This window comes from Ammospiza caudacuta, chromosome 3, assembly GCF_027887145.1.
Source record: "Ammospiza caudacuta isolate bAmmCau1 chromosome 3, bAmmCau1.pri, whole genome shotgun sequence".
NCBI classification, from domain to species: Eukaryota; Metazoa; Chordata; class Aves; order Passeriformes; family Passerellidae; genus Ammospiza; species Ammospiza caudacuta.
This window is the reverse complement of record NC_080595.1, coordinates 43,259,493-43,284,241: the sequence shown is the minus strand read 5'-3', so window position 1 is coordinate 43,284,241 and position 24,749 is coordinate 43,259,493. Positions and strand designations below refer to the sequence as shown.

Genomic DNA, 24,749 nt, shown 5'->3' with positions numbered 1-24,749 from the left:
TTGGGCTTAAAAGGATTCTCAAATGCAGACTGGACTATAAAAAGAGCATTTTTCATAAAACCCCCTCAAATCTCATAGAGCTTCCTTAATTTATCTAAATGTTAAGACTTCTGGATCAACGAGTCTCAAAACACAATTTAGCCAGCACAATAGCTTTATTTTACAATTTGAATTATTATACACAATTCAGTAAAAGTTCACAGGAGGAACAGCATGGAGACGTACCACTTTTTGGTATTTCCTTCAATTAGAGCCAAAGTGCAAGGTCTCCAATTAACTCCCAAGGTAAGAGAACAATACTTGGCTGTTAACACAAGTCATGTTAACACTTAAAATGTCTAATTAGTTCATGAAAAGGCCATATCTTCAAATGCAATTAGAAGTATTTTAATAAAGTTTTGGTTTCTTTTGGTATGATAAATTGCCACATATCCTACAGCTAACAGGTAATGGAACATCATGTTTTCCCAAGGCATGTAAGAAAGCAAACAACACTGCCTCTGCATTATTCCATACACCTTAAAAATGAATGCCAAAAGCAACTGTTCATGTGAAATTTTATTTCCTTCAGACATGCTGATACTCTTGAGAAAAAAGAAAGGAAAAAATAAAGGAAAAAAAGTCTAATCCAAACTTCTCCATATACGTTATCTTGAGGCACAGGTTCCCCTAACCTTAAATGAATTTTTTACATAGGCTATATCATATGTTACAGTATTGTTCCTATCTGAAGTTATGGCACATTGACTTCCTGGGGTGAAAAAAATTCTCCTCTGGGTTCAGCTGCTACAATATAGCACAAAGTTACAACTCAACACCATGACTAAATACTCTGATGCTTTTTTGCTGGCTATTTTTGGGGTGCACATAAATAAAAGGCACACTTTTGCTGTCTCCTCTCAAATCATTTATGTAATGTACAAGCCTAACTTCATAGCACTGCTCCAAGCCTGCTGGCCCAGTGCAAAAAAACATTTAAGTCAGCTTCTAGGGCTAGTAGCAGCTTTAAATGCTTAACCAATGGCTTTAGTTTAGCATGTTACTTCCACTGTGGTTACTACTGATGACAGGCCAACAGTGTTTCTGAAAAATAAAATTACAAATCTTCAAAAAAAGAAAACTAAGTTAAAAATAAAATTATTTATATTCACTTACATGTCTATTTTCCAGGTGTGTTCACAATGTTCAAAAAGTGCACATTTTGAAGTCTTGTTTCAATATTACAAATGTCCATGACCTACACATTATAGCAGTGCCACTTGCAACAGTATCATTGAAGAACTGTCAACCTTGCCAGGACCGACCCTGTTCAACAAGAGCATCGTGAAAATACAAGAATTTGCTCTTAGCTTGAACTTAGTGTCCATGATGTCTTCAGTACGGTATTTTTAAATATTTGCATTGAACTTTGTACAGCAGTCAGAATCTGAAAACCAAAAGTTTAGTAGTTTCTCTTTTTGGCGCTCATTTTTACTTAAAATATTTTTCAAGAATGAAAATGATCTTACAGCACATGAAGAACCCTCAAAAATAAAAGCTCCACTAAGTATTACACACTGTTAAAAACTTACCCCATAAGATTTAGTTACTGATTTCTGAATCCTTAAAAAATTACTTTTCGTGATTTAACAACAAATAACATTGATGAAATTATCATATATAAAAACAGCTTAGGTCTTAACATCAATGGTCTGACAAACATATTTAAACAAGAATATTCTGGGTTAAGACTAGTGCTAAATTTAGCTCCTAAATATAGCTAAATTTAGGTTAAAGAGTTTAGATACTCTCAACTTAATATGCCTTTAAAAAAGGTAAAGTCCAACTTTCAGAGGAGTCTGTAAAAGAACAGTTTCAAGTAAGTCTGGAGTAATCAGGTTATTGTGGCTAGAGTTACCATAAATATGGACTACATGCTGACTTGACAAGGTTGTGTTAAAAGAAGTGTGAGTTGAACCACTACCTTTGAAGGTTCTTGCTTTGGTTATCTTTAAAAAAAAAATCTGACTGTTAAAAAAACAGTGCAAGTTCACTATAAAGCCACATGCCTCTTTCTTGATGTTCTCTTACCAGCTGGTTTTTATTATGTCCACTGCCAGCAATGGACATTCCGCTTGGAAAATCCACCTCCTTCTGTGAAAGGTTTGGCTGAATCAAATGAAGAAAGTAATTCTGATATCAAACTCAAATGGGAACACATTATTTCATGTAGTTCTTGTTCAGAATATTTAAAAACCTTCTTCACCTACAGTATTTCTGAAACACAAGGCACAAATAGGGAGTGGACATTCCAGCAAAAGGTGATTGTCTGAAATTAATAGTCCACAGCAGTCTTCTAGTCCAGCACAATGAAAGGTTTTTGCTGTCCAATTCTATGCCACGTCTTCTAGATAATCTGCAACGTCGCTTAACTGAGAAATGGTAAGGTCTTGTGTGATGCTTTCGAGCTAGAAAATAAATAAAATTGCAAACTCAGAAATCACAAAAACAGTAAGTATTGTGTCATGTATTCCTTCATAAGCTTTCATCTATCTTTTAGCCTCAAGCTCTTTCAGTGAGATTACACAATCCTTTAGCAGGTACTCAGACAGATCTGGAGACACTGGGGTAAACCTTGGTATGCTGGGCACTGAGCCAGTTTGAAATACATTTTACACACCTAGAAAGGCCCAGTGAGTTGTGCTAATGAACAGCTGTTGCAGGGTTTTTGTTTTGTTGGGATTTTGTTTATCAATATAGCATCTAACTTAGCAAGGATACTAGGTGTAAAAACCAGAATGTAACTAATAATGGACCTTAACATACAACCTAGGAACTAAGGATAATAGCATGTTACTTCACAACATAGAAGGCTGGAAACAAAGTCAAGAAAAGATCAGAAGAATATAAAAACCAACAATTCAAAAATAATCATACTTTATCACTGGCATTTGACTCTTCTGTTCCCACAGAAAGTTCATCTATTTCTTCACCAATACTGATGTCACTTTTTTCTGAGCGATGACTTGTACTAAAGAGAAAGGAAACCATAAGCACAGAAATAAGACTTCCTTATTAAACATCCAGGTATGATATTTACTTTATACCTGGCATTTGACTGGGGCTGCACTTCCTAGCAAGTCAGATGTCAAGTTACTTAAAACTTCATAACAACTAAAGGCTTTCTACCTAAACAAAGCCATAATAAATAGTAAGAAATATTTAGGCCTCGATTGTGCAATTTACAACACCAATACCTTCACATCATAAGCATGAGGTTATTAAATATTTGTTACCAACTACTCATGATGCCTTATTTTACAATTGAATATCTCAGCAAACAACATAATTATTGACTAACTGCATTAACTGCTAAAACATTATTAAGTGCACAGTTCAGGAAAAACACCAAACCTCTTCCAGAAAAAACCCAACATAGTATCATGATGAAGTTAGCAGTAGGTTTTAAAGGAACTCATTATCCCTAAATAAAAAGATATATAATTTGGTTGTTTTTTTAGCTGGTAACTAAATCTATTAAAATAGCAAACTGAAGTTTAAAGGAGTTCAGAAATACCCAGTGATAGTGACTGTCTGCCATATTATGAAATAATTCAAATATGCTAGTGGATATGTTTATACTGCATAAAATACTACCTTACTGAAGTATGATCCTTCTCTTACCTGTTGAAATCATCAGCATATTCATCATCATCTCCATTTCCTAAATAAGATTTAAAAGCTATTAATCAAACAAGTTTTCTCTTCAGGAAACACAAAACCCCCGAATCTATTCCTGCACCAAAACAGATGGTTTGATGACCAGCAAAAGTGGGAGTAGATTAAATTACTTACACTGATTAGGAAGAGTTATGTTTGCCATTATTTAATCTCAATATTATCAACATAAACTGTTTCAAAACTGAACATACATTTTCAGGAAGTTAGCTGCATTGCTGAATACAAAACTTAAATACTTGACAGCTCTATTTTGAGAGAATTCTTCTATCACACCTTCTTCATATTGCACCAAAAGAAAGGCAACTCTCAAAGGTGTGAAGGGCCACTAAAAATGCCACTGAAAAGCAATAATACTTACCAGGCTACCTTTTACCAAAAATATAAACTTGCTTTTTTCATAGCAATCTCAACCACAAAATTCATCACTTTGTATTAGTAAATGCATGCACAGAATGAATCAAATTTTTGCTCCATGTGTAAAATATTAACCCATGTGACACCAGTTTTCACTTTTCTGGACTTCTTTAGATCACATCTTGCTTTTAACTATATTAAGCTTCACAATCTATGTTAAATAGAATAATGTGAGTAAAACTGAAGATTTTAGCTCAATATGTGCATTTGAGTTTCTCAGATTCCTTTAAGAAGCTGGGCCAGAATTTATCAGTTATGGCCAACCAAAAATATCAGAGCTTCCTCATGTTTAGCAGTTACTTGCCTAATTCTAGTGATCCCAGCTTTGCATTTACCAACCGCAGGTCTTTTAAAACAGAGTTTCTATCCAAATCTGCAAACAAAAGCACTTATATCAGAAACTGCACTTGTCACTCATCAGTAAGATCCAACTTACACATACAAACTTACAATTTATAACACTTGTTCTTTTATATCAACCTTGTGTACTTTTATAGTATAGTACAGCAATATCATATTATATTTTCACAGCTGAACTCTGATAACATTTAAAAACTTGAGGAGTAAACAGGAATAATCTCCCACTACTCAGGGATTTACAACATGAAAGCAAACACCTCTAAAGAACTGGTACAAATAATTTAAGATAATACAAAGGAATAAGCCAATTTCAGTTTAACACTGAGCAGTAGAATGATATACTCCTTTATATACAGACAAAAAAGGGATGTAAGTATTTCATGTTCCAAAGCATAAAATGCCCCAGTGGTACCACAACATACCCAAATCAGTATGCCATCACTAAGAAAGCACTACTGTAAAGCACATTACAACCAGAAGGGGGCCACATACTCTATCATTCTTCCATTACAGAAATAACTTCTACAATCATCAAAACACAAAAAGATATGAAAACTTACTATCAGAATCCTTTAGCAAAGGTGCACCAGTCAGGGAGCTTAAGCCACTTTTTAGAGCTGGTGCATCAGAAAGGGATGCTAGACCTCCTGCTTTAGCCTCAGTTTTCCTGTAAAAACCAAAGAAATAAGTACTCCACTCCCAATAAGAGCTGTAAAATATGCATCATTACTTTCTTTTCTGTTATTAAATTGTCAAAAAACTAAACTAGCAATACTACAGCAAAAAAGAGCAAGGAAAAAGGCCTATTCACTCTGCAACCTTAAAAGCAGTAGCAGTTCACTGGCACAAGTGTCAACCACAACACTGACTGAGAAAGCCACTTTCTCACCCATGCAAAGACTTCTGTCTGTCTTCTCCCACAGACAGAGCACCTTCATCAGCATCACTATTTATGTCTAGGGGCCTTTCATCATCCCCACATGTAAATGCAGCCAAAAGAAAAAATATTCAGACATAAATCAGTACTTCAGCTTGTTTTACATCTTAAAGAGATTACATCTGATGAAGCTATTAAATTTAAGAGCAGTTAGTTCATTTGGTACTATCTAGTTCAAAAGGATTTGAACTTGCAAATAAAAGATGAATAAACACAAATTAAAAGAGACCAAGATTTTCACATTTAGTATTGCCAGAATTTTTTGCTATTTTGACTCCATTCCTATTAATAATGGGCATAATTTAATCATTCATTATATATAGATCACCAAAATATCAGGTATAACATCACATGTTAAAGTGTTTCAAATTTTTGAACAATGGGTCAGAGACCTAGAGATAATGAGTGCCTGGATCATCTCCCACACTGCCATTAGCAACTGCTTGCTCTGAACCCATCTTAAATGAACGGGCAAGATTTCCATAAGGAAATTAACCTTTCTGCAAAGAAAGCAATGCTGGCAGCTGTCCTACTTATTTACCCCTTGGGACTCCAGCACAGCAGCACAAAGTACCACAAAGGGGATTCTACATGAAGAATATCGGGGTTTTTTTGCCCTCTAGAAGAGTTGTCAGGAAGGTAAAAATGAGCAATTCAGCACACACAGCTCGGCTACAAATTCTAGCTCATTTGTTGTTAACACATTCAGCATACCTTATAATGGGATGTTACTAGAATAACTGCATCACAGTAACATTATGTGCTACAAAATACTACTTGCGGACTGTGACTCTACTACAGACAGACATAATCTGGAAGCAATTTTTTCTGTAGGGAGTTTCTCCACTAGGAAAAAAAATCCTTACTTTACTAAATAATTAGTCTTCTCTTTTGATTGTCTTTCTTAAAAGAAATTTAGTTTACTCGTTTTCTTGCTGTCATATGAAAATGCTCAAAAAATAAGAAATTAGTAATATTATTATTATTACACAAAAGTTTTTACAGACTTTTCTTATTTACCCAACTAATCATTTAGACTACCTCCTACAATGTTAACTTTGGTTAAAGGCTAGCTAAACAAGCTCTCAAGTAAGGAGGAGTAAATGCATTCAGATGCAGTTTTAATCTTGGTATTAACAATTAGAAAATAAATATTATAGTAGGGTTAATTGTGACACACAATATTTTCCAGAGTACAGTCACTGCTCTTTGAGGAAAAAAGTCTACTTCAACAAAAAACATCCAACAAAAACTGTATTATAAATTATGTTTCACAAAAAGTCCATTAATTTACTAGAGAGAAATCTGGTTTACCTGGCATGATTACTTTGTGCTCGAGCAGAAGGATCCTATTCTAAGACTAAGCATCTCCACAGCAGTAATACAAAAAACCTTATGCTGCTCTGCTCACTATCAGCATAGCGAGGGAAAAGTCAACAGCCAAAGCGACTTACAAATGATCCTGCAACCTCTTCCTAATGTCTGCTAAGCTGGAGCAATTCTCTGATTACTTAAGCACAGCAAAAGAACACCATGAAATGATCCTGCAGCATTGCTCAATACAGTGCTATCTAAGCTAAGCTTCAAGATAACTGAACCTGATAACACAAAGATAAATTTTTCAGTTTTATAACAAGGGTGCTGTATAGTTCAGTCACTATAGTTCTTGTTTCAAATGGCATTTTTCAGTCATTAGACTTCATAGATGAATGATAAAAAACATCCTTCTCATGCATCTGCAAAACTGGCACATGCAGAAGTAAGTCTTGCAATGCAAAGAGAAAATCCTCCGCTCTAAGGAAACTTGCCTTATTATTACAGCCTGCGGAGCCTGTTTAGAGTGGTTTTTGTATTCCTTACAAAGCTGTATCAATATTTAATGCACTGTCCCTGTCATTGTCCACTTCCTTTAGTGAAGATCACCACTGCAGGTCTGTTCCAAGAAGAAACACTGATGTCTGTGCATCACACATGTTCATTCCACCAAAGAAACAGGCTAGGGACACTGGACACCCTACCTGATGCACCTTAAAGTAATACAGGTTTTTCCACTCATACTACCTCCAAGAGATACCAGAGGACACTATGCACAGAATAGAACAGAATCATGGAATAGAACAAAATCTGAGATATGAATATTTTGGAAACAAAATGTTCCAGATCTGAACACTTACAAAATAAATAATCAAATAACTAACAGCTCTCAAAGGTCTGCAAGCATACAGAGGACAAAATAAACTATGTATTAAGAAGAACATCCACTTTACCTACCAGCTGAAAGTTTTTTCTGGTTTGGGTACAGGGTCATCAAAGAAGGAATCTCCCTCTACATCATCTTCGTCCACAACTGGATCACTTTTTTCTTTGGTATTCAAGTCTTGGTTTTCTAGTTGAGGATCTAGTTTTGTTTCATTAGGCAAAAAATGAATACTTTTTTTGCTTGCTTCCCCTGATGAGATACTTGTATCACTCTGAGTGTTTTCAGCAGCCTTGAAAGATAAATACAGGAGTATTCATGTCATGTAATACTAATACTGTAGTGTATACATAAATGCACAACACAACATACACCAAGCATCACTTCTTAAAATATTACCTCAAAGTCCTGAAAGTATGAGGAAGTTAATTAGTATCATCAAGAACCAGAAAAACACTGTTTTATAACTTTACAAAGTTTTCTTTAGTGCTGCTGCCATTAAAATCTTTTGTTCCATTCTGTGCATTCCTATGCTATCTACATCACTTCTATTATAAAAGCAATTTTAAAATATCTTGGTTATCAAATAAAGAAATTAAAGACAGACAAATTCCTATGCTTTATTCATGTTATTTTGTAACATCTCTACAAGCAAAGGTTCTTATTTATAGCCACTGTCTTCAAAAGAAATCAACTTAAACCCATGAAAATTACTCTAAATTTCGTATTAAATGGTAATCTTTGCAATATAGTATCAGGTTTTAAAGTAATAAGCATAAGAAAACTGGATTTACTGACACATTCTCTTAAATACTAAAACCAAAAGTGACAAAAGTGAGACTTTAAAAGTACATAATTTTCAGTTTTCTTCTCATGTTCATGACTCAGTCCTAAAGTCTGTAAAATAAGGACAATTCCACATGCAACCTTTCACATCAAGTCATACAACTCAAGTGTAACTTTGCATGGCTTTGTGGCCCAAACAACAAGATTCTAATTTACCTAGATAATCAGGGTGCTGAGAAAGAAAAATGTTTTTATATTACCTAGCAAGGAGTACTGCTATTTTTATTTTCTCCTAGACTTATTAAAATTAAGCCAGTAAAAGATTTATTACATTAGCTTCCTTTCTACAAACGAAGAGCAGCACAGTTTTGAAATAAAACAAAAAGTATTATTTAATCCAGATAGCCAATATGTATGCAGGTTGTACTGCCTGAAGTATTTTTTATCAGTCATTAACTTTTTGTTCAGAAGGCTGAAGCCAAATTTTCAAGGCCATGAAAGTTAAAATCACCTTGGGTAGGACTTCTTCATACCAAGGCTGTTTTATCTCAGTCACAGAACCACATTCAATCGCTGGCAGTAGCTCAGTTTTTCTAGGGCAGGAAAAAGCACTTAAACCCACAAGTGGTAGTAATAAAAATATTTTGATTTCTTATCCAGAGGAACTGAATTGTTTTTGAAAATTAAGAGCTTGATGATAGCCTGGCTACAATAAAAGGGAAGTTACAGCTACTTTTCTATTTTGGGGCCTGTACTATGTCATGCCAGGAAAGTATAAGCACAGAAGTCCATCTTGGAATCAAAGTTGAAAGTTTTGCTGAGTGGAATAAATATATTCAAACTGCAGCTCATTTAAGTGAATGCTGCAGTTTCATTGGAGTCATATGCTGTCATATCTGCAGTTTCATAGGAGTTCTCTCTCTTACTCATCTCACATATGTTACAAAACTTTTTATTATGTATAGTCTTACCTTATTTGGTATAGAGTGTGCACTTGACTGTCCATCAGATGATTTTGATGTGGGGCACTGGCTGTCACTTAGAACTGGTGCCACCTAAGAAGTTTCAAATAAGCATTTACTAAAACTTATATTTAATTTTGGAACTGCTGAGGTTGCATCTCAACTATTGTATTCAGTTTTGGGCCCCTCCCATTAGAAAAGATATTGAGGCGCTGGAACATGTCCAGAGAAGGGCAATAAGACTCATGAAGAATCTAGAAAGCATGTCCTAAAAGGAACAGTTGAGGCAGCTGGTCTAAACAAGAGGAGGCTCAGCGGGCATGTAGAGATGGGGACCAGACTCTTCTACTGTGCCTGCAGTGAGACGTCTAGAGGAAATGGCCTTAAGATCAGACAGGGGGGAATCAGATTATATGTTAGAAAAAAATGTTCCACAGTTACAGTGGTCAGGCACTGGAACAGGTTACTCAGAGGGGTGGTGGAGTCACCATCCTTGGAAGTGTTCAAGAGGCATCTGGATCTGGTGCTGGGTTCTGAGGGTTAGGGGTTACAGTGATGGTGCTATGCTGATACTTGAACTGGACGATCTTTCAATCTCAATGATTCTCTGATCCTATGATAATTGCATCCAACAAGAAACAAGGCTACCACCCTCACTTGGACAATATGCAAACCTTGACACTGGGAAGAGAGCTGAGGGTAGTACAAGAGAAGATTGGGAAGTTATAGTCACACACAGTATGGAAATCACAGAGTTAGGAGATCCAGGAGGGGCTCTCCTTTCTAAATTGCACTATGGGATTTGACTCCAATACACTGCTGGCACATGTACCTCAGCAAACTATTCAAACACCCTCCAATAAAATGGACTGCTCAGTGGAGTCCCCACAGCAGGACACGGACAGAATGGCAGGCACAAGGGTCTTGGCTTTCCTAGGGCATTCCCAGACAAATCAAACACAAGGAAATACAAGGGTTCAAGGAAATCCTGCTTTCATGTGACAGAAAATTGCTATGTTAAGAAGTCTATGACAACTACCCCTGAATTTAAGCTTTCTTTGGGACCCTGGGTACATCCTGGTGTAGAGAGCTTTCTTTTAAGTCACAATCAAATGCTATTAGTTGGGTTTAATTCACCTAATCAACATATTTATTATCTATGCCATTCAAATACTACTGTCATTGCCTTCAAATAGTTCAATACTGATATATTTAGTTTTAAGTACATAAGTTTTCAGTAGAGCTTTAAAGCTTCTGACAAAATTCATTCAAGGCATTTCAGGCCATATTAAAATTATAAGTATGCCAAGGAAAACAGGTATAGATAAGAGTGTTATCAAACCACACCAGAAATGAGAAAAGAAGTGACACAGTTTTGTGTCATTTATCTAGATTCACTCTGTGGTACTATGTTGTAGTAGAATATTAACAAAGAGCCCTTGGGTGGTATTAAAAGTAATAGTCAAAGTTTATCTCTTGTCTGTCTGATTAAGCTGAAGGCAGAATATAATAAAGACCTGAAACAGTATAATAGTAAAACAGCCAAGTGTTCATAATTTCAATTTCTTTTTCATCATTAAAAAAAAGAATAAGCAACTAAAAGAAAGAAATTTCAATTTAGTATTACTAACTTCTCCACCACCTGAAGTCTTCTTCTGCTGACACTTCCTAACAACCTCCAACAACAGGGGGCCACCCACAGTACCTTCTGCTTCCATAATTCCCAAATCTCGAGCTAAGTTTTCTCGACCATCAAGGCCATTTAGCTGGGGAGATAACAAAAGAAACAAGAATCACAACATCGAAATAATTGCCAGAAAACAAAAGAAATTTTGTAATACAAAAAAGTCTTATTTAACACAGCTCCACCTGAACTAAACAGTGAAATGGACACATTTACTGGATAACAGAAGGAGGTGTTTCAAAGAGCATAATATGCCTTTACAATGCAAATGAAGCACTGCCCCCAAGAGTGGGTGGCAACACAACACAAAGTGTGGCCGTTTTTATTTGTTTCTATTTGGTAGCATGAACATGAATCTCTGTACAGATGTGTTCTAGTAATAGCTTAGAAACTAATTTGGCTAAGGATATTTGGCAAAGAACAGAGTTGTATGGGATTTTCTTTGAATACGGGCCTAAAAAGAAACATGAATTTCTGAGAAACAGAAGTCAACTAATTGATTGATTTGAAAAAACTGCATTTTTAATATATTAACTATTTAAACCAACTTCAAGAAAAAAAAAGTACTTCAGAAATAATGAGAAATTCTGCAGTGAAATGAAACTGCCTCAAACACAAAATTATTATTAAAACCTTCATATCATAAAAAGAGACAAAAATGGTGAAAACCCTCTAATTCAGTACTAAAGCCTTAAAGCAATTAGTTGGACTAAAGCCTTAAAGCAATTAGTTGGGCCACATAATCACTGTTGGTCCCTCCCAACTGAACTATTCTATTCAATCACTTTTTGTCAAGTATATCTGCACAAAGTCCTTTGTGTCACTGAATTTCTTTCAGAGCAGATGACTGACATTTTAGTTTTCACGTAACAATACTAACTTAATATTATGACATAGTAAAGTAAGGCGTGTGACATGTTGCAGGTGTATGAAGGATTCATATACCATTATATGATTCCACAAAAATTATCAGCTTGTTAATTCAAAATTAAATTACTATCTTGCATTGATTTTGATAAAGAGAAATATTCACATTAGCCCACTTTCCTGAAAAATGTATTTTCATGACACTAAAGCACCTGTTACAGACAAAACATAAAAACAACATTTTTAATAAAAACAAATAAGTGGTTTAAATAAATCTGCCACAGCTTCAGCATTCATTGCCATGCACTTCAAACAGTGAGCATTGCATACAAACAAACAAATCAACAATTACCGTGCTTGATTCAGGCTGAAAAACAGCTAAAGTAAAATCAAGATTGAAAAAACGTAGAAATTCTGCAACAAGACCTGCTACCAAGCGACCTAAAGAAGAAAATAAGAGTTAAAATACACCAGAGACAGAAACAAATCAAATTTCAAAGATTTAACACCAGCACACATGGCTTAAGTATGGACATAGCTTAGACATTCAGCAAACTATCACCTCATAACAAGCTTGTATACTAACTCCCTCATTTTGAATTGGCCATCATATAAAAATCATTTAAGCCAGTAATACTGCAAGAGCTTCACAGACTGCTTACAGAATTTATGTGCAGCATTTTTTAAACTATTCAGCTGTTTTAAAAAAATAATTTTGACATTTGTCACATATGTGCATTTACTCCTGCAGCTCTACTCTTAGTTTTCACTGGTTTCTATTGGTATAGAACGTCTCTGAGTCAGCACAACCATAAGGCATTGTGAAACATTAACTTCAATGCCTTAATCACCTTAATTAATAATATAAATTCAGCAATATTAACTTTAAAAATTATAGATTTAATTCTATTCTGAACAAGTAGCAATTAGGACATCTGAAAGGAACAAAAGCATACTTAGTGTAATGGAGACTGCAGTATTAACAAGAGTCAAAGATTTAATCCTTTGTCTCCTATTTATATTATCAGAAGTACATACTAAACAAAGAACTTACCATCCTTTGTACCTAAAAAACTTTTCAAGCTTTCATTTACCAGAGGTGCTTTGTTCTGTGAAAAAGCAAAAACCAAACAGCAATTAATGTCATCTACATGCTAGCAAGAAACTGCAAACCACAGCAAACTAATGTTTGGGTGTACTCTGCTGCACACTGATGCCCTGCCCATGTAATCAACTTCTTAAAACTCTACCTTTGTATGCATTCTATAACTACAAGTAAAAGTTATGCAGCAATAAATTTGTTGAGGCAAATTAAATTTGTCTTGGAGCTAAAGTAATGTCACCAAAATTCTTAATAGCATACTGATTTTTATTTATCTAATAAAGACTGAAGAGGTAAGCTAAGCAGGTAACTTCCCATGTTCCTCCTCTAATACAGTGCAAAGTTTAAGGCAATTCAGTCCAGCCTTTTAAAAACTGGAATTTTACAAATCTTCCAGATGAAGCGTGGACGATGTTAATTATTAGAACACAAATCAATACTAATCATCTATTAATTAAAACACCTTCAAAGATATTATGAAAAATGCTTTTTTCTCCCTTGTTAGATTTGCCCTCTTCAATTTTTAAACAGAAATAAATCAATATGCTATGTCTGGGCTTGTCAAAATCGTTCTGGGATTTTTCAAAACAAATTCCTAATGCCATTCCTAAGATGGAATGGGTATCCTGGGTAAGAAAAGGATCAGTTACAGGTGTTTATCACTGCAGTTGCAAATGCTAACACACAAGAAAGTGCTACCTGAAAAAAGGAAATATTGCTTAATATTTGAGAATTCAGAGTCATGGTGAGTATTAATATGTTATCAGTATTAGCAGTGTAAATTTAAAATATCATGATATTTTGAGCTTTTTGAGAAATGGTGAGCTGAAATGTACTGTAGCAAATCTCTCTTCACGTTACTTGAACTATTGCTATTACTCTCCAGGTCGTGTGGGAGGTTGTTCTCTGGGTGCTCTATAATATCCTGAAGCTGCCCATAAAGAGATGGCACCGTTCTTCGACATTACTGTTCCACCACATCTTCTTCAGCTATCTTATGTTAAATTTCTGGAATATGGAACCTCATATCATAGAATAACTACTTCCCATCCTTACTAACATCCCAATATTGTCTGTTTCAGTAAGCATTTTTTCAGAAAGAGCTCAACCATCTAACCAGCATAGGAATAGAACATTCCTCTCCTTTTGAAGCAGAGAGGCTGGACATAGAGCACTCTCTACTCCCAATTCTAGAAATTGGAAAAACAGAGGAAATGAAGCAAAGTCAGCAGTAGGAGAGATCACAAAACTGGTATCTGTATACCACAGCAACCATGGATCAGTATCTCATTCCCTTAATATTAATGTATTGCAGAGGTGTCAGTACATAGTCCTTCTCTTTATTAAGAATTCATCCCTAAGTATTAAAGCAAATTATCCTGAAGCAAGCCTACAACATCCTTATGGGAAATACCATATGCATTAGCATACTTGGCATTTTACTGGACTAAACTGCTTTTGAAATACACTTGCCAAAACACCCCAGTAAAATATTTTCAATTCCAAAAGAAATTATTCTGATTTGATAAAATCTTGATCAGTCAAGTAGATATCTTTTTTAAAATATGTATTTGATGGACAAAACATTTAGCTATTCTGGTCAACTGGACAGAAGTCATATAAACTCTGCAGATAGAGACACTTAAAATCATAATTTCAAAAGGCTATTTAATAATTCCTATTTTTAAACATCAGGAAACATCCTGATAGTCCTGTTTTGAGTTCTTCATACATCTTATGCAGAAATACATCTTTTTATCTTGTTACATTTTACAAATAGAAAGCATTAAAGCGATTATATTTAATTCTACACAAAGGATGTTTTTTGTTTCTGATTTGTTTTTTAAGGTTCTCTTACCTCTACTTTCTCTTGTTCTTCTAAAGCCAAAAACACAGCTGCTCGTAACTCTGCCTGCCAAACAAAAAACAAAACAAACAGCATTTCTACAAGCACGTTTTTCCTAAGCAAATAGGATGCAAAGAGCTAGCAAGTAGCTTTATAGCTATTTGTTTCTCCTCAAGCAACTTGGCATGGACTGTAATCTATATCAGTGCAATTAAAACACTTATGATTACAGGCAATGTTACTTGAGGCAGAGAAATAATAGTTTCCACTCTGAGAACAAGGCAGGGGCCAGCATAATTTGATACAAGACTTCCTAAATTATTTCTTTGTACATAAAAAGATTCCAAAGTATTTAAATTATCTTGTATTAGTTTCTTTGACAGTTAAACATCCATGTCTTTCAGGCAGCTCCAAAACACCTACTCTTCATTTACAATTCACTTGGGAAATATGAACAAATAGGCCATAATAACCTGTTAAAAACTAAACATTAAGATATACAAATTGTTATGATTTCTTGTCAGATTACACTCAAAATCCCAGAATTTCTCAAGGAAAAGAACATGATCACAGTCATTCAAATACTCCTGGTAGTAATGGTTTACCTACCTGATTCTAAATGTATTATAATAAAGAATCAGAATTCTTCTAAGGACTACTTTAAATATTGAAGCTTAAATCTTGCCTACTTTTTAAAATTTTTTGTTAAGCCCTACAATTCTTCTACTGTGAATGAACATGTCAAATGGACAGCATACATTTGATTAATTAGTCTGCCACTTTAATCAACTCTGAATCTTGACATTTTGAAGTAAGTCAGTAGATAACACTGCAGTAATAAACTAGAAAAGACAGCATATTAAAGTTTTCACCACAGGAAGAAAAAATACCAGAATTTGAAAGATTTCTTTACATAACTAAGAATAAGACCAATACAAAGAATGTCTGGACTTCCTCATATATATTACAAGAGGTAACTAAACATGAAGTAACTGGTCCCTCCCACCAAAAAAAATAAAACCAAAAGGAAACGCCCACCCATAAAAAACCCAAAGCAAAAAACCCCAAACCCCACCAAACAAAAAACCAACCCACCCAAAAAATCCAAACCCAAACACCTCTCATGGGAAAACAAACACTTCTTTTTTAAGAACACTTCTTTTTTAAGGAAACTCCTCATTGGACACCTTATTGAAAGACAAAAAATAATGCAAAAAAGCTAAAAGGATTTCTCACCAAAAGAAGAGTAAAACACTAACAACAATATGCAATGTCATACTGACACTGCAATCACATTTTTTCAGTTGCTGGGATTTTCAATCAGAAAATCCTCTTATATGTAATTCATTAATTAATTATTCTTACCTTTTTTTCAGGTGTTGGAGTACAGTTCTCAATCAGTGAGACCCTTTACACACCCCATTAACTTAAATATTACTCTTACAAAATCAGTTTTCATTTACCTTTGCAACCAACAGCTAACAACTTGTTTATTTAGTCTTACCTCACTAAGACAAACCTGAAAGCAAGGCTTTCTTTGTCACTTAGGCCACAGAAACCAAATATATTTACATAAGAGGATAATAAAAATAACAAAGCATTCCTGACTGGCTGTTACAACCGTTCAAAATAAAACACAGCAGTCAATGCATGTGGGTAGGGGTAAACCCCCCTAAGGGTCTGGATCATGTGACTGGAGAATTAAGTTGTCTGAACATAGTTGCCAGTACATCAGCTAATCCAAAATCTGACCTGTTTTAAGATTTTGGAACAACATCAAACTGTCTTTTTTTTTTTTTTTGTTTGTTTGTTAATTGGGATTGTTTGCCTGCTCCACTCGTCTAGATCCAATTCACTGGCTTTTAATTACTTACATACTATCCCCACAAGGGAAGTTTACACCACTACTACAACACACTGACCTTCATCCTTTGTGGTGGGTACTGGTCAGATCATAGCACAAAACTCTCAAAATATCACCTCAATAAATTTAGACAAAGAACTACACACTAGAATTTGTGCAAAGTTAAAGCAGTAATGCTCAACTTCATGTAGAAGAAAGTAAAAAGCAACAATAACAAAGCTGAGGCCAAAGGAATAATCACCCTACTACAAGAGGAATCATACTACACCAGTAGGATGGACAACGTCATATCGGCTTTTCAGGACCTGAGGCCAGCCATAGAGAATTTGAACACCAGAGACTGAGATCACCATCATCGGGTACGGCCACAGCAATTTGCTCCCACCAGCAGATAGGAAGGTTATAACTACACAGATGAACACTGTAAGTGGATTAATCTCACACTTCTTTTGTTTTTAATTGGTATGAACAGATTGCATTTCTCTTTGCCCTAGTACCCTTTGGCATAAGCCCAATACTTGTCTCATGCATTGTTACAATCAACTCTTGTCATTTTCATAATTTCACCATTCCACACTGCTTCATTCTGCTAGCAGTATTCAACACAATCCAAATAACATTCTGAAGAATTTTGTTCACCATCTAGTAGTAAAGCAGACCAAAGCCTGATATTCTAATTCCCCGCCCATATTCCAAGTCTTCAATAAAACAGGATTATGTCAACAGAGACAGATGTTGATGAGTAAGTGTCTATCACTTCTACATCCATCAAGCCTACAGACTTCTCTCTCATACTGTGAAAGACACCCATTCTCTTCTATCCCTAAGAAGTTTTATCAGGCAAGAGCTTGTGTCAATGAAACAGCAATTTGGTCTCACTGAACTTGGCTAAAACAAGTAAAGCTATCATTGTATATGACAAATACTGTCTGTGTTAGAGAAATGGATGGGTCAGTGTTTTGAAACAAAATTAAATTTTCCCTTTTCCTCCCAGGCATTTACAGCTCATCAGACAACACTGGTTTTTACTGATTGTTACTGTACAGATCAGAAATTGAAGTCCATGAAAAAAAGCATGTTTTCTGCACTGAGCTACAGTATCCCTCTTTAGAACCTGGGTAAATTTACCCTATTCCAAATACAGACCCTTTTGCATGCACCCTAAGCGCTGTCCAGGAAAAGAAGCTCCCTCAATCTGCAGCTCCCTGGAAAAGAGGATAGCAGCTCTCACTCTCTCAAGAGTTCCCCAAACACACTTTTTAGGTGGCATCTCAAAAATGGAAATATGCTTTTAATTTGGAAATATGCTTTTAATTTGGAAATAGCAGATATTGGATGAAAAGTGAAAGGATAAGACAGAGACCATCCAGGACTGAGTAATTACCTGTAACCACCTCCCACTTGCAGACTCCAATATGTATAATATTTAGCAAGTCCATGGAGTTTCTAGTTGTTTTTTTAGGGGTTTGTTAATTTTTTGTAGTATTTGTCTTTGATTGTGCTAGACTTAAACAAGAGATCTGATTTTCCTAAGACAAAACTTGAGACAATATTTTCCAGCAGGAAAATACTTGTAAACTTCAAACACATTCCTACACCTCAAAGCACTTAGGCACATCAGTGGCCAAGATTATTTCTTATAATAAGGAAAAACTATGGCTTGCTCCTTGCATCCTGTCTCTTTTGTACAGCTACACAATTCACTTTCAATCTCAATATCCCAACATCTTCCAAAGAGACCTCATCAAAATATTTTTTCCTATCAAACTTTACCCATATTTTCTTTTGCTGGGGCAGTATTTGCTATTGCTGGGGCAATACTTCATATGAATGAGCAATAGTTTCCCAACACTGATCTCCAAATGCTGTGGAATACTAGGTAAAAAAGTGCGCATAAACAGTTTTGTACCTATAGCACAGCTGAGTAGGATGTTGTCTGCTAGCTAACAGAGCCTTGCTGTCTGCTTTGTTCATCTCTCAACATTTCTACAAACCCTTAGAGTTCTGCAGCTTTTGCAGAGGAAGTTCTGGGCTTCTTTTTTCATCCAAGACTCATTAGCAGAAACCATAATAAAATTTCAGCCTGTCAAACAAACGCATATGCTACCACTCTTCTCAACCCACTTCAGCAATCTGAACACAATTTTTGAAGCCATACAGGCAAGCATTGTGTATTCCCTAAGAAACAAGGGGTAGGCAAGTTCAGCAAGTGCCAATATGGGAGACACTTCAAGGATCTGCTAAAGGTGGGCCAGTTGGAGGTGCAAAATCTCCTGCAAGCTTGCACTCACAAGATGTCCATCAGAGGATGGTGTGGCTAAATGTGTCATTTAGGGAAGTGAAATGATTAAAGTAATGTATAAGATTTCTCAAAGACCTTCCAGCTAAAGCACAGGAATGTGTAACCACCATCTGCTCCAGCACTGTGGAACAGCCCCATGTAAGCCCAAGCATAAACAATCTCTTGCATTTGTAAAGTTTGGTAGGGCACATGGGCACCTTTCTGCACAACTTTCAGTATCTGCACTTCCTAACTCCAACACAACTGCCATACCCCTTCGTAGATAGAGAGCAGATGCATTGCTCTGGAAAGAGACATGGCAGAATGTTGTATTCTTCTTGTATTCATATTTCTCAAGTCCCATAGTGTACCAAGCTGTTCTTCTCTGCAGCACAGTCCTTTGTGTGTCTTCTCAGGGGCTCCTCCTGGGCTCTCAACCCACCCCTATTTATTCCAGTTACCTTCATGAGCCACAGCTGCTGCCCAACGAAGGACTTGGCAGCTGTAGCTCGTTTGGAGTAACTAAGACCCACATACATAGATCTTACAGGGACTCTCTCCATAAGGACCCACTTATTTAATACACAGATCTTACAATACATAGATCTTACCAGCGACTCTCTCCATAACAATACATCTATTCAGGCCCCCACAGCAGAACACTGACCTGTTTAACTGCTGGTGATCAAGCCAGGCTAAACCTCTGTGGGCACCATAATAGACACCTCTCCCTGTCTGCATGCATCACAAACCCAAGGCTGGTGTCAAACCATAACCAGGAACATCTCTGCCACCATTACTCAGTAATACCCTCCCTGTAATCTCCATCTGCAAAATCTGTAAGGGTTCTCATCCTTGAGCATGGTGGGTATGCTCTCCCCCACTGCCTGCCAAACTTTGGAGCCTTGGCTGAGTGACTAAAAGGACTGATTGTGCACACAAAATCCCCTAGACATAAACAAACCAAGTCCTGGACTAGGAGTAGAACCACTCATACTTAGACTCCTCCCTGAGAATATGATGAGGACCATATTGACATTTAAATGTTAAATTTCAGTTAGTTTATTTGAAATTAAAAATGGTTCTATTTCACTTGACTTATAAAACTAAAAAGAAATAGATATTAGGTTGGCTTTCTGGTATGAAGTGCTCCAAAACAAATAACACACCACAACATGCAGAAAACAGGAGGTTACACTGCAGTGCACAGCACACTCATCATGACAGTTAATAACTAAGACATTTAAAAGCACTGTTCATTACCATACATGGATTGAAGATGCAAAAGCAAACAGGAGCACATGCACATGCTCATAGTAAAAAATGCTACTTTTACCCTCTCTAACATCACAGCACTTGCCTGTACCTCAGGTGTCCAGGTTTTGAAGCAAATTAGTAAGAAATTAGCAGAACCACCTGGCCAAAAGCTTTACTAGGCATGTGACATCAATGCCAACCCTCCTCACATAACTGTAGCAACAGTAAATTCCAGAGAAGATGCAAAATTCAGGTAATATACAGTTAAATTATTCCAAAGGAAGAGATTAAAATATATAAACCAAAACAAAAGAGGATAACAAAGAAACACACAAGAAGCATAATGGCTCCTCTTGCTCAGATGATGACAGCCTCCCTAGGAGAAAGATCACATTCTCTTCAAGACAGAACACCCTATTTGTACACTATCACACAAAAACAGCGATAATTTTCACTGACATACAAATATCTACAGTTACATTGTGTGTTTATAGAATCCACTTGAAAGCTGTTTCATTCATCAGACTAATTCTAATGATCAACAAACTATATACAGTATACATCTGTACTATGTACATATATTAATGTGTGTGTGTAAACATATACACATATGGCATTTTAGAGAGCACAGGAAATTCTCAACTGCAAGCAGTAAATGCATTTATACAACTTCCAGTTTTTATGTTACTTTATTAATTACTTCAGTGCTCAAACTTTAAGACAAATATAAAAATTATAAACAAGTTTTTAAAATGTCATAAGTACATTTTTTCAGCTAAATAATTTACATCAACACCAATGCACCCAAGAAATTAATCCTAAAATAAGAATAAACTAATAAACTGCAAGCCATTATAGAATTGTCTCTCATTAGAGAATTAAATTATGACAATAAGTTTCTTTCTAAAAATTACTGTCATTATGTTACAAAACATGACACCCTGATACATTTCATCCACTGAAATAATTCCCCTTGAATTCTAACCCTTCCAATGCCTCATACCAATGCAGCTATACATTGACCACATATTTTTCTCCTTAATGTACTACTTCAATAAATCACAAATTTATTGTGATTGTAGCTTTATAGCCTCATCCACCTTGAAAAATGGTCAGTTCTCATTCTAAAGTATGAAACAAGCATCATTTTTGATAACATTTAAATCTTCTGTCCTACCACATAACAAAAAAAAAAAACAAACTGACACATAATAGATAAGCACTATTGAACAAAATCAAGTTAAACTAATTTTAATAAAAGGATGACTGCAACTTTTTTTAACAGATGGTATAATCTAATTTCAATTAAAAGATGACAGTTTAAAAAGCCTTGTTCAATCTTAATTCTTCCAGCAACAGGATTTTGTCAAGCAATAGAAGAACAAAATCTCTAAGTCATTAACACTGCCAAGCAACACCCAAACTCACATGCCAATTAAGGTTTACTGCTAAGAAAAAAAATCAACACGAGTTCTTCCAGTCAAAAGCCTCAGCCATAAGCATACCAGTCATTAAACAGTAACACCTTGTATTAAAGAGAGACATAATCTGGCAAGGAGGTTGCATTTTGTATTTTTCCAAGTCATTTGCTAATTTGCCATAACAGCAAAACCTTGCACAGTATTGGATACTGCACACTCTAGGCATTATAGAATAGTGAACTACAATACATTGACTCACATAAAACTCAATGGACTGGCAACCACAGTATAAAATTTTACATAATACACAAAGACAGGAATTAAGAAATTTCATGAGGAATTAAGAATTTCAAGGTTCATGAGCTCAAGGTGACCCAATTGCCTTTCCATGCTTTTTTAAATTACAATTTTACTATCACCATACTTGCATTGTTCAATAGTAGGTGAGTGGTTAACAGCTAGGTCTATCTGACATCTATTAGAAAAGCCTCACTACTCAGAACAGTTACTCGAGCTAGAATCATCATTCTCTTACAGAACTTAAATAAGGATCATCCATTTGAAAAGGATGAACAATGTGGTTTTGAATATTATTTTGCTGAAAAGTCTGACTAGTTCAAAATACAGTAAACTTGAAAGTAAACACACAAAGATGCTCTCACTTCCATAAACCACTTCACTTGCTAAACTGTTCTTGAAATATCAGCAATGACCATCCATTTCCGGAGACCTAAAACAGCACTGTGGATAAACACCACCATCCCTTATCTGAAAGCTACACTTCATTTCTCCTCCAGCCTTGAAGGAAACTTGCTCTCTATTATACACAATAATTATTCCTAGAAGCTTGTAATTTGAACAAGAATCCACGGAACTGTGCACCACAGACTCAGTAGTAGCGTGCACTCCACTATCATCCGTATATTTTCTTAACATAGCACTATTCCCTATGAACACGCAGCATCCCCCGAGAGTTTCCAGACTTAGCAAGCCTTCGAGGCACAACTGAAGCAACCCACACTGAAGAAGAACAAGTGCTTAAATAGCGACCCACAACTCCCACCATTTCCCCGCTTGAAATTTTCAGTAAGGGCTTTCCCCATCGAAGCGGGGATTAACTTCACCCACCGCGTCCCGCACCCCGCTGCTGCCCATTGCTTCCAGCCAGCCTGGCGGCAGCAGGGGAGCTCCCGCGGCCACTCGCTACCGGAGAGCGAACGCGCACAGCCGGGGCCGGGCTCCCCGCGCTCCGCTCGCCCTGCCCGCCCGGCGGATCCCGAATTCCCGCGGCCGCGGGGCAGCGCCGTGCCGCGCTCAGGCCCCGGGCCCTCGCACCGGCTCCACCACGAGCAGCCGGGGAACACTACGGAGAAAGCAGGCGCCACCACCAGGCCGCAACCCCGAGGGAGCGCTCCAGCCGGGAACACCGGCTGCAAGTGGGAGTGAGAGGGGACGATACACGGCAAGCCTCGGTCCTCCCACACTCCGCAGGGCCGCGAAGCGCCGCCAGCGCCAGCCAACGCTCCCCGGCGGCGGGAGGCTCTTCTCGGCCCACCTTAATCTTATTGAGCACCCCGCTGCTCTCCAGCGTCTGCACCAGCAGGTCCCGCAGCTCCGTGTCCTCCTCCGTCGCCGCGGCCGCCATCTTGCTTCTCCCTGACAACCGCCCAAACTGCGCTAGCGGCGGGACCGGCCCGGCAGATTCGCCGCTGCCGGAGGCACAAGCCTAGGGCGGACCCGAGGGAACGGAGCGGACCGGGACAGTGACCGCCCTCGGCACCGCCCCGAGAGGGGACGCAGAGAGGCCGCGGCCGCCTGGCGCTTTCGCCGCCCGCTGGCGGCCGCCTGGAAACTGCGGCGGCGAACGGGCAGCGCGGGCGGCGGCGGGAAGTTCAAAGCGGGGGGGCGGTAACGGCTGAACCCGCAAGCGGCCCATCAGAGGCGCCCGGTGTGCCCCCCTTTCTCCCGCCAGGCTCCAAGACAAGCAGCCGTACGAGGAGCGGCTGAGCCCATTTGGTGTGTTCAGCCTAGAGGAGACTGAGGGGAGATCTCAACAGTCTACAACGTCCTCGTGCGGGGAAGCAGAGAGGCACGCAGCGATTTCTTTGTGGCGATCAGAGACAGGACCCGAAGGAATGGCATGAAGCTGAGGTTTAGGTTAGATATCAGGAAAATAGTTTAATCCAGAGAGTGGTTGGGCACTGGAGCAGGCGCCCTGGAAGTGGTCACAGCACCGAACCGGTCAAAGCTCAAGAAGCGCTTGGACAGCTCCGACACCTGGCAGCTGCAGCTGCTCTGTGTCCGGGCTAAGGGGCGAACAGCCCCGATCCACGGCCACGCTCCATCCAGCAGCTCCTGACGGCAGAGCGGGCTCAGGGAAAGGTCACACCTGCCTGCGCTGCTGCCCGCAAGGGCACCTGACGCTGAGCAGCACCAAGAGGTGCTTCTAGAACCCTTGTTTAATAGCAAGCAAGTTCCTCGTTGCTCCTTAAAACAAAAATAACAAAGCTTTGTAAATTGTGATGCATTCTCTGCAGAACTACATGTGCTTTTTTTTCCCATGCTTATGATTTGTCCTGAAGAAAACTCCAATATATGAAAAATAATTTCCTAAGTTAGGAATACTCCAAGGGAGCACATACTAACCTGGGAGAAGCAGGTAAGGCTGGTTTTAAAACACGGGGTCCACTGACTGTTCAGGGATGCTCTTAAGACTTGGCCAGGCGTCCATCCATCCTACGTCTGCTGAACACATGAGAGGTACTGCTGACATCCTACACCCCTCCTGGATTTTTTTCCCCCTACGTTTGCAACAGCTGTGACATTACTTTTGGCATATTTTAGTCCTTTGCACTGCACCTCATTTCCTCCCTCCATTTTCTTGTAGTCATTCAATCTCCCTATTTTCTGGGTTTTTTTGGGATTTTTTTCTACTGCATTTCGTTTGTACTGCATTTCATTTGATTATATCTCCTTTCCAGAATGCTTGGCAGCCTTTCTTTTCTGTTTCGCAAGATTTCATTTCCCTTCCAAAAGGAAATCTCATTTCAT

General features: G+C 37.6%; 1 protein-coding gene across 2 annotated transcripts; it reads right to left on the bottom strand.

Moving 5' to 3' along the window:
* Positions 1–148: 148 nt before the first annotated feature.
* Positions 149–23,533, bottom strand: CEP43 (centrosomal protein 43). 2 transcript variants are annotated; one of them, XM_058801156.1, is made up of 12 exons: positions 23,254–23,533; positions 14,888–14,941; positions 12,982–13,036; positions 12,280–12,368; positions 11,008–11,142; positions 9,386–9,469; positions 7,703–7,920; positions 5,055–5,161; positions 4,439–4,507; positions 3,664–3,703; positions 2,917–3,010; positions 149–2,447 (listed from the first exon to the last, which is right to left on the bottom strand). In XM_058801156.1, exons 1-12 carry the CDS (start codon positions 23,341–23,343, stop codon positions 2,373–2,375), a joined length of 1,110 nt encoding a protein of 369 aa, XP_058657139.1. In that variant the 5' UTR covers positions 23,344–23,533; the 3' UTR covers positions 149–2,372. The 2 variants fall into 2 exon arrangements, with proteins under 2 accessions (XP_058657139.1, XP_058657140.1); XM_058801157.1 differs by lacking the exon at positions 4,439–4,507.
* Positions 23,534–24,749: the final 1,216 nt, after the last annotated feature.

Bases quoted from the DNA above. Each gene is read 5' to 3' on its own strand.
- CEP43 (XM_058801156.1), bottom strand. From the start codon at position 23,343: ATGGCGGCCGCGGCGACGGAGGAGGACACGGAGCTGCGGGACCTGCTG. The intron at 12,369-12,981 runs GTAAGTTCTTTG...TTTCTTCTTTAG, and splicing joins TTTTTTAGGTACAAAGGATG to GTCGCTTGGTAGCAGGTCTT. The intron at 4,508-5,054 runs GTAAGTTTTCAT...TTTTGTTTGCAG, and splicing joins TTTGCTAAAGGATTCTGATA to ATTTGGATAGAAACTCTGTT.